The sequence below is a fragment of the Lactuca sativa genome, chromosome 9 (genome assembly GCF_002870075.4).
Source record: "Lactuca sativa cultivar Salinas chromosome 9, Lsat_Salinas_v11, whole genome shotgun sequence".
Classification (NCBI taxonomy): domain Eukaryota; kingdom Viridiplantae; phylum Streptophyta; class Magnoliopsida; order Asterales; family Asteraceae; genus Lactuca; species Lactuca sativa.
Genome location: NC_056631.2, coordinates 10,518,972 through 10,529,908, shown reverse-complemented (window position 1 = coordinate 10,529,908; position 10,937 = coordinate 10,518,972). Strand labels below are relative to the sequence as shown.

General features: G+C 37.2%; 1 protein-coding gene across 2 annotated transcripts; it reads right to left on the bottom strand.

Moving 5' to 3' along the window:
* Positions 1 to 2,812: 2,812 nt before the first annotated feature.
* LOC111881204 (probable WRKY transcription factor 21) lies at positions 2,813 to 5,182 on the bottom strand. 2 transcript variants are annotated; one of them, XM_023877609.3, is made up of 4 exons: positions 4,933 to 5,182; positions 3,836 to 4,633; positions 3,622 to 3,747; positions 2,813 to 3,252 (listed from the first exon to the last, which is right to left on the bottom strand). In XM_023877609.3, exons 2-4 carry the CDS (start codon positions 4,597 to 4,599, stop codon positions 3,108 to 3,110), a joined length of 1,035 nt encoding a protein of 344 aa, XP_023733377.1. In that variant the 5' UTR covers positions 4,600 to 4,633; positions 4,933 to 5,182; the 3' UTR covers positions 2,813 to 3,107. The 2 variants fall into 2 exon arrangements, with proteins under 2 accessions (XP_023733377.1, XP_052623166.1); XM_052767206.1 differs by having other exon boundaries at positions 3,836 to 5,182.
* Between the last annotated feature and the right edge of the window lie 5,755 nt (positions 5,183 to 10,937).

Genomic DNA, 10,937 nt, shown 5'->3' with positions numbered 1-10,937 from the left:
TGCACCAACATTTCGTTTTGGACCAAAAACACATAAATTTGCTAACCATAGGGACCATGTTTGCAATTTTGTCTGATGTAAACATCCTCACCTTGATGTAGAGTAGGGATGAAAGTGGGTCCAACCTCGGATCGGATGGACCCGGACCCGGAAAACCCGGAACCGGTTAATGGGATTTTATAGAACCGGAAACCGGACTGGTATATAGGAACCAGTTCCGGTTCGGTTCCGGGTAAAGTAGGTCTAGAACCAAAAAACCCGGAAACATCAAAATGGGTAGGTTGGAACCGGATAAAGTGAGTTTAGAACCGAAAAACCCGGAAAAACCGATTTTTTTTGGTAATTACTTACTACTTAGTGGGTTGAACTTTGAAAATTTTCATATTGATATCCCGACTTTGGGGGACTGTAACTCATTAAATATGAAACCAAAATTAACAAAATTATAGTCTAAAATCATGTACAAACTCTAAAATACACTCTGAAAAAAAAAACACATTTCAATTCGACTTTAAACGAATGCGATATGCATGTATTAACATTTTCACATAATACATAGTACAAAAACAAATTGCTGAAAAGTTTAAAATTTTCAGTTTTGATATCCCGACGTCGGAGGACTGTAAACCATTGAATGTTAAACCAAAAAATGACAAAATTATAGTCTAAACTCATGTACAATGTGTAAACTACAAGTTGGAAAAAACCACATGTCAATCCGACTTCAAACGTATGCATGTTTTAAAACTTTCACCGATTACAAAAAAACTGAAAAACTAAAAACTTCCAGGTTTGATATCTCGACTTTGGGGCACTGTAAGTCAATGAATATAAACTAAAAATGGCAAATTTATAGTTTAAAATCTTGTACAAACTCTAAACTACATGTTGGAAAAAACTGCATGTCAATCAGAGTTGAAACGAATGAGATATGCATCTTTTAAACGTTTCACAAAAACCGACTCCAACCTAAAAGTGGTTCCGGTTCCAAACATCGGTTCCAGTTTTTAGACCCGGTTTACCCGAACCCGATGGACCCAAACCCGGATTACCCGGAACCTGGATAAAGCCAATTTTTAAACCCGAAACCATAATTAGTCCTATATATTCCGGTTCTAATGGTTCCGGTCTGATTCCGGTTCCGGTTTGGTTCTAAATCTCATCCAAATTGTGGAGTACCACATCGTGGTATGTAGCATATGACAATACATCCATTCATTTTACTTGGATAGATAAAAAATAAAAGGGATATTGAGATGTAAAATTGTGAGTATATAATAATAATGTGAGTATGATGACGATATAATGTTGAGACGACTGACATTTGCAGTGTGGTGGTGTGAAGGGTGTATCTAAGGGTGTTCACAGTGCGTTTCGGCTTGGATAGCAGTAGAATCATGAACCGTGACCACAGGGCGGGTACCTCATGTGCACTAACCGTAACCGAACCGAATTTCTTAAATACCCGAACCGAACCGAACCATTTAAAACCGGGTAATCACGGTTCGGTTCACGGGTACCCGTTAAATATAAAATTCCGAATTAGTAAATGGCAATGTCATAATTAGTTGTTCCATGTAGGTGACGAGTGAGTTTTAAAGCCATTATTAAGCTATATTTATGTATTGTATATGGTTGTTGACTTATTATATAGCGTATAATTGTTATTTATTGATAACAATAATAAATAACTAATACCAAATCTGCATATATTCCTTGAGTGGTAGTGCTTCTGTGACTTTTGTCGTAAAAGTTTGTAGGAGTCTATCTGTTTGATTTTTCAATATAAATCAATTATATATATATATATATATATATATATATATATATATATATATATATATATATATATATATATATATATATATATATATGTTAAAATGAGAACCAAAAAAGGTTAAGAACCGTAAAAACCTCTAACTTTAGATGTTTATAAAGGGTTTAGGGTAACCCTAAACCCTATCCCCTAACCCCTAAACTCTTTATAAACATCTAAAATTAGAGGTTCTTACGGTTCTTAACCTTTTTTGGTTATCATTTGAACCATATATATATAACGGTTCGGGTATTTCACGGATATCTAGATATCCAAACCGAAACCGACCCTTAGGTACCCGGTTTTTTCGGTTACGGTTCTTTTTCGATTTCGGTTTACTTCGGTTTCGGATTGGCCGGTCAGCTCGGTTTTTCGGTTTTTTTTGCACACTACCGTGTATCCATTGTCCTAAGAGCTTCCATAATAAAAGTTTATCCAAAAAGAACTTATGAAATATGAAAAAAAAATATATGGAAGGAGCTTTTTCAAATGAATGTTTTTTCAAAATGTTCACTAATTAACAAACTTTTTTTTTTGTTAATTATATGGGTTCTATGTGTTTTCAACCAACTGGAAATTAACAACTAATTTAAATAACCCATAACAATCAGTATGAGAAACTCTCCTATTGTGGAGCTTTTTAAAAGTTTTCTCATTTAAAACTTTTACATGAGATACCCCATAAAAAAACTCTCGTATTGTGGTCGTTCTACTACCATCCATACAATTTCAAACACTGGGTAGAATTTCATTTTCAGTAGTTGATAGTATCCACCCTTATTGTCACTCTACAAAAACACCACAAGCACCGACAATATTATGTTCCCTATAGGGCTTCTATCAAATCTACATCTCCGATTTGTGGTGTTATTATTTACTATAAGAAGTCTTATGGTGCTAAGCTAATATAAAGAATCACAAGCACAGGAATTCAAAGACATACATTTGAAAATAACAAAACCACTATTTAAGTTCTCTAACCCGCAAAACAACCAATAATCCAGGCTTTCAGCCCAGCAAAAGGGGTTTCATTTTAGCCAATCCAAAGGCACAATGTACCACAACAAAGAACACAAAAAGAAAAGTCTACTCTAAGTTGATAAAAAGAACAAAAACCAAACATACCCCAGATGAAAATTTGTCCAATTTGACACATCCCTTCATAATATATATTTCCCCCAAATCGCACTAAAAACATATACGGGAGCAACCCAATGCGATCAAGAAAAGATTAAACAGACAACAGACAACAGACGACTCTGGGCTCGAGAGCTTTCTATCAAAGATTCTTTCATGTGTTTGCAGATTGGGAAGGTAACCTGGTATGGTTGTGCTCCCCTTCATAGGTGACAATAAGCATTGTTGAATCATCCAAACACCTTTCCACATGCTTTCTTGCTGGGCAACCTCTCATGCTGCTGCATTTATAGTATCCCCTGTTCACAATCAATCAACCAACCAAACATTCTTTACTTCACTTCAATCAAACTCAACATATATATATTCGTTTCGTTGAATTATATACTATCAAAGTAAATGCATGTAGACTTCAACATTCAAGTTCTTGAATCTTGATACAGTGGCATTTCCAGCAAAGACTATAAAAATTCTTGCTTTCGTTTCAAGAATTGGACTTAATTTGTGGATTTAAAGTAAATGGAACCCATGGATAACTAAATAAGTGTCAAACTGTAAGCCAGAAACTAGATTTATATCGTAGAATCTTAGTTAGAGTTAGAAACATAATAATACTTAAAGCAAGTTTGTTTATGGTTTTTTGATAGAACATATCAACAAAAGTTTACCTGGGATGCGGAGAACCCTTGATAGGCTTTTGGCCATATTTCCTCCAAGAATACTCATCAGGTGGGATATCTGCAAGCTTGTTGCTAACAGCTGGAACTTTGATTGACCTCTTAACTCTGTGCTTCCTGATGAACAAAACAATATCAAATTAGGATATTACCATAAGTTATAAACCGAATCATGGGTTAAGTGTAACAAAGTAAAGATTGTAACCTCTTTTTAGAGCAGTGGCATCTACCAGAACTCCCGCATTTTGTGCTTCCATCATCTCCCCTTGCAGAACACCTGGGTTTGTGTTGATAGGTGGCTTGATCAGTTGACCGGGATGACCCAATCAAATGGAAAGAACTCCCATCTAAAGTAGTCACACTCCCTTCCATACTCAATGAAGAGATAAAAGACTTATTAGATGAAATGGTAGGTGCGTTATCAAAATTCAAATTTATCCCACTATTGCTGCGTCGATACATCATCTCAGCCTGCTGTTTGAGCTGTAACTGTGCCTGTTGCTGGTGATGGTGATGGTGTTGCAGGAATTGGTAATTAGAATTAGGGTTAGGGTTCTGTTGGGAAATTTGAATAGGGTTTTTCCCAGTGGTGCTCAATTCAAGTGATGGCTTATGGTTCACTAAGGAAAGAGTGTTCTTGACACCGTTTGAACCGATCTCCTGAATTGGGTGAGTTTGATTAGGAGGCGTTAGAAGAAATTGATGGGGTTTCAGTGGTTCTTGAACTGGGGTGCTGTCTAGGAGTATGTTTTGGGGGATCAAGTTTTGAGTTTTCTTCAATTTTCTCACTCTACAATGACCTAAACCATCGTCAAGAAGAGATACAACTTTCTTGAATCTAACAACAGCTTCCCCTGTTTGTAACATCAGGTTTTTCGATTGTACATGATCTTGGGGTTGAGCCAACAGATTTAAAATTCTATGGCAACTTTCCACGGCAGCTTTGTTAGCTGCTTCCACCTCGTCCATAAATCCCCAACACTGAAACCCCCCCAAAGAAACCCTAATCCGAAAACCCAAAATAAAAATTAACTAATTAAACAATTAAACAAAATACCCAAAAAAGTTTCCAAACTTCATCATATTACAAGTCATCAGAGACCCGAAAGACGAATACCCAGATTAAATTTTGATCTCAAGCACAAAAGGGGAATGGCATCTACAGTTTTTTTTTTCTTCAATAAAAGGGTACCCCAGAAACTAAATTATAGTAAAATTCAAAACGTCAAAGAAAAAGAGATAAAACCCAGATTGAAAACAACTTGATTGAAGGAAACGAGGAGAAATCAAGCAAGATCAGACCTTTTTCCCAAGAGGTTTACAAATTACAAGAACCCTAAAACAAGATTCTTTAAATCTTCATATTGGGTTGTGGATGTGTGAGGGAGAAGACTTTCCGTTGATTCACGCATAGAATTCACACGTCAAAAGGGACACCAAGAGCATAATTTCTATGTTATTATTATTTTTTAAAAAAATAAGTAATTTGTGTAGAGGGAGAAAGATATAGAGAAGTGGAGCAACGAAGAGAGAGAAAAGAAGAAAAGGAAGGAGTTTCTGTTTTATAGTAGAGATAAATGATTAAAAAAGCAGTCGACGAGGTCAGACCATCAGAAGAAAAAACTGCCGTCTGTGCCCCAGATTTCAAAGGTGGGTCCACTAGCGTTGAACTTGGTAAATACATTTTCTCCTTTTGTTTTCTAGTGCATCACATATTCAATAATATTATAAATTATATTTAATTGAATATCTTACCAAAAAGGAATCTTAATTATGCACTTTTAATGCTTGTAATCTTATTACACTAAATAAGGTGAGAATTTAAGAGCAATATGTGTTTTAACGATTATGATTTGTTGGATTTGTTAGTTAATAAAAATGTTTATCATTAAAAGTAGATAAATTAATAGGTAATAGCAAATTGATAAAAATAAAATGGGAATATTACTTATTAAAGATAATTAATTTTTTGATTTGTTCACATCTATATATATATATATATATATATATATATATATATATATATATATATATATATATGTTTTTTTATACACGTCTAGATAACAAACTTGTTGAAATTGTTCATATATAATCATTAGCAGGTCATAATGATAATATGTGGACACTTCCAACAAGTTTGTTACCTAGATGTGTATAAAAAAATAGTTATCCAAATATAAACACGGAAAAGTAAGAATATACACGAATGGTCCCTGTGATTTGGGGGGATTTGTGTGTTTGGTCTATAACTTATTTTTTTAATTTGGATGGTCATTACTGTTTATTTTTGTTGCGTGCTTGGTCTCTGTCTTACATAAAAATACTATTGTGCCCTTATTAATTTTTTTTAATTAATTTTCTTATTTATGTATTTATTTTTTTATATATTTTAAAAAAATAATAGACCCTATATATCTATATCTCCTCACCATAAACCTGAAACAATATTTGAAAATTTTAATATGGGTCCCACCGGTCACCATCCCATCTCATCCTCCTCAACTTCTATTTATTTTCCATTTTAGTGACATCGACATCTTCACAATCCCTTTTTTTGTCAGTCAACTTCGGCGAGGCAACACCACAACCCACTAAAGATGAAGAGCCAACACCAGAACTCATTAGACTGACATACAATTGTTTAGCCCTCAGTACGAGTCTGGCATACCAACCGGTCCTCAGCTCGTATTTGGAATGCTACCGAGCCCTTAGTATGAGTCTGACATGCCCTACCCGACCTAGCTCATATCTAGAATGCTAATGAGCCCTCAGTATGAGCCTGACATGTCCTCCCCGACCCTCAGCTCACATCTGGATTGCTCCATGGTTTGTTGGCTACCGCACAGAGCAGTACAACCTCAACCCATCCCAATACGCTGACATATATAGATAATAACATATACTGATACTCATACAAACAATGTCACAGACATCCCTATAGATCTATTGGACTGGCATATCAAACTAGCATGCATATCTATTTCATACTCAACATATCAACGAATATCAGGTCATCAAACCAATGGGCCGGCCTTGGTGCCTTCAACCCGAAAGTACAGTGAAGAAAACTCACCTCTCGATCTGATCCATAGCTGATGAGGTCCCGATTCTGAATCTTAGCTCCAACCAATACCTATCAATCCAAGTGACCAATAACCAGCAAAATCCCAGAATACCAACATACCCAAAATACCCTTTAGGTCAACTTGGTCAAAGACAAAAGTCAAAGTCAACAGTCCATGTTGGCTTCAACACGTCGTGTTGACTTGCAAACACGTCGTACGTGTTCCTCCCGCATCGAAACAATCGGGAAAACCCCAACCAACACGTCGTGTTGACTTGCAAACGCGTCGTGTTTGCCAGCGTTCTAGCAGCTTAATCCATTAAGTTGCTTCCTTCGATTCCCAGAGCTCCAAAGCTCAAATTTGGACCAAAATGATACTAAAAAGGATAAAGTTTCCAACTTTATCCTCTGGGATTACACCATAGGGGTCCAAAACCCATCTACAAGGCTTGAAGATGCAAGGACTTAACCAACAAGCTCCTTGTCCAATAGCTTCCCGCCGTGAAGGTAACTCATGCATTCCTGAGCACATACATCTGGTGGCAATTTGCTATGCACCCTTTTCTTGACCAAATCTTGAACTGAAGTCTCGCATACCCAAACCATGGATTCCTATGACCCATTCTTCTGAAATCATAAACTCGAGCCTATCGATGATACTTCAAGCAAAATAGCTAGTTCGAACTACCACCAAATGATGTTGCAGACAAACCAAATCTCAAACCGATTCAACTGGATGAATAACATCCCATAACTTTAGAATATATAACACAACATAAGTTGGTCTTCTAGATAAAGAACAAGAAAACTCAAAGTTATTTCGAATCCCAGATGCAGATCTTAGAAACCTCCCAATCATAACCACTTATAGTCATCAACAACCCCCATGTAGATACACAATCAATAATTATGACAGTCCATCTATAAAACCAACCTCCTATCTAGAAACGAATGGACCCTCACACTCCTTGCCTGAAATCCCCAACTGTCATTTCAACGTGAGAAACATTCATAAATACAAAATGCATCTTTTTCATAGTCGGGGTATGCCAGAGACAATAAACGTTGTCGCCTCCGATTCACCTAAAACCATCAGCTTGCACCTGACCTGCCTATAACCCGAGAAGCGGACCCTTGGTCTCATCATGGGGCATCCATATGTTGGATTAGGTGTCTAAGTTCATAACTATAATTGGTATGTACTTGAATTGATAACAACACAATCCTTTTGGGTTGCCCTCAAATCTAGCAACTATACAAGGAAATTATGAAAGGAGAGAGATTAAATTATTATAAGTTTATTAAATTAATATAAATGATTTATTAATATGTTATGAAAATATTATATTAATTATAAATCATAATATTTCATTAATAGTTAGCCGAAAATTAATTGGAATTGATTTTGTATTAATTATAAAGTACAGGGACTAGTTTGCAATTATTGAATAGTTGGATGGAAGGTTCCAGAACCTCCTTGGAGGAGGTGGACGAAATTCTTAGGGGAAACCATAATGATTTCGTCCAAGGGATTTAGATAAGGCCTATGGATTAGCTTGAGCCTTAAGCAAAGAAACATTAGGGTTTTCCCTTAAACCCTAGTTGCCTCAACTATAAAAGCAACCCTCTGGCTCTCAAAATCGGTACTCCTTCTCTTGAAGAAACCCTAGGCTGAAAATTGCATACTACTCCTCTCTCTCTATACTTTCCTTATTTATAGGTCTTGGGTGTGACTTCATTAAAGGCATTACAATTGTGGGGCTAGGCTTCCAAGAAGATCAAGATCTAAGGAATGCCAATTGTTTACTATAACAATTGAAAAGTATGTGATTCTAAAACCCTAACTTGTTATTTTTGAAAATAGCCGCTTCCCTTAGGGTTCGTGTTTTTCAATTCAAAGTTATATGTTCAATAGTTAAAACATAGATCCAAAGTAGGTTGCATGTGAACCTAGTAATTGTTTTTATGATTTATTTGTTTTACCTAAAACCCATTACCATACCACAAAAATCCTCCTGCACATTCCCACGATGTCATACTAAAGTGAAACACCGTAGACAACTAGCCCTATGTTAGGTTTACATCCTAACAATGAAAGTCATAAGCCTGCTCACTCCTTCTCAGAACTCCGAACACTGGAAGGTCATAACCCTTACCATAGATAGCGACATCCCAATCCATCCGTTAAATACTCATCTTCCAGCTGCAATCCTCAATCCGATCATAACAATCGTTTCCCTTTTGAGTATCATGACTAATTGCACAGCCTCGAGCAAGGCCCTCGAGACTTTAAAGCCAACAAACTCACCTAGGTATGCATCATTCAAACCCAAACAGACATGGCCACCTATGTAACATACATAAAATTTTAGTAAAATTAAAAACTTTTTCAAACATCCAAAAGCCATTAGTTATTACAAAATGTTTTCAAAATAGTTTCATATCGGAGTATCCCGTAAACCATAAGTCCAAAAAGCGAGGATGTGTACGGTCACGCCTTCGTCTTGCAAAAACATCTATAGTACCTGAAACAATAAACTGAAACCGTAAACACAAAGCTTAGTGAGTTCCCCCAAAGTACAAACACATAAACAGTAGCACATATACAAATAAAAGCATGCTATGGGTCCAATCAACCATCGGGTTGGAATACCCCAGGCCCCTCAACCATCGGGTTGGAATGCCAACATACTATGGGTCCAATCAACCATCGGGTTGGAATACCCCAGGCCCTTAACTATCGGGTTGGAATGCCAACATACTATGAGTCCGATCATCCTTGGGATGGAATGCTCTCGGCCCACAACCATCACGTTGGAATGCCCACATACTATGAGTCCAATCATCCTCGGTATGGAATACTCTCGGCCCACAACCATCGGGTTGGAATGACCCGGTCTATTGGCTCATGCACAAAGCAGAAAAGTCTCAACCACCAATAAAACATATGCACATATATCAGATAATCACATAACAGTCTGCAGACAGTCAAACCGATCTATAGATCACTAAGCATAGCAACATCCTATCTACTAGGATACCGATCTAACATATCATAACCACATAGAAACATCCTATCTACAAGGATACCGATCTAATAGATCATAACAGTAATAAAGCAGGATAACAATCCAAAGGGCCGGCCTTGGTGCCTTCGACCCTGTTAGTACAGTGAGGAAAACTCACCTCGAACGACAGATAAATCCCACAATTGCTACGACTGCTACGAATCGGCTTCCACAAACTGAACCAAACAACCAAACCACTCTTTAATAATTACCCATGGCAAAACCACCAAGCACTAATCCCATAAATGGTCCAAATAACCAAGCACACAGTTGGCCCAAGCCCATTGGGCCTAAACAAGGCACAACTCTGTTGGGCTCACTAAGGCCCAATTCACCATCCAAGGCCCATTAGGGCAAGCCCAGCAAGGCAAGCCCAACCAGAATTCCATTACTTTAAAATCCTTAGTCCATTATGATCCCAAGCCAAAAGATATGTCCAAGACCAAACTAGCCAACATTCAACGAGTCCAAAACATGCACTGGAGATGCTCACGTCGTGAGGGCATGATTTTTTCCCATAAACTTCCTCGGATACGCTCTCACCTCGTGAGGTCTTTTCCATTATGTCGTGAATCCAGATCTGACCAAAAATGAGCATTAAGCTCCTAATCTATTAAGCCTTGAGATGGGACAGTCTAGATCGTCTTCCTTGACCCAAAGGACCATAAAAATCGAAACTTTTTGGAGATGCATGTCCAATACATGTCCCAACATCAACTAGGGCACAAAATGAAGGAAAAAGGTCCAAGACTCAAACTTGGAGTCCAAAACCATGATCAAAATCTAGATGTAGAACTTATATGACCGAAGATACCATCATAATCCATAAAGTTGCCAACTTTATGGATTCCATGCATGCTAACTAACATTACAAGCCATAAAAGGCATGGGAACTTAGATCTAGAAAGCAAGGAAAGGAAAGGCATGAGCTTGAGGACTTACAAAGGTCCCAAAGCTCCAGAACTAGCTGATGAAGCTACCAAGAAGCTAACAAATGCTCCACCAATGGTCTTCTTCTTCCTTAAAGGGCTTCAAAGCTTCAAAATCTCTTGAATAACACCAAGAATGACCAAGGACTTCAATAGGGGATGAGATTAGGGTTTCCAGAGGTCTTGGGAGTGAAAGAGGCTGAGGAGAAGCAACCCTAATCATCTCATACCTTTAAATACCCGAAA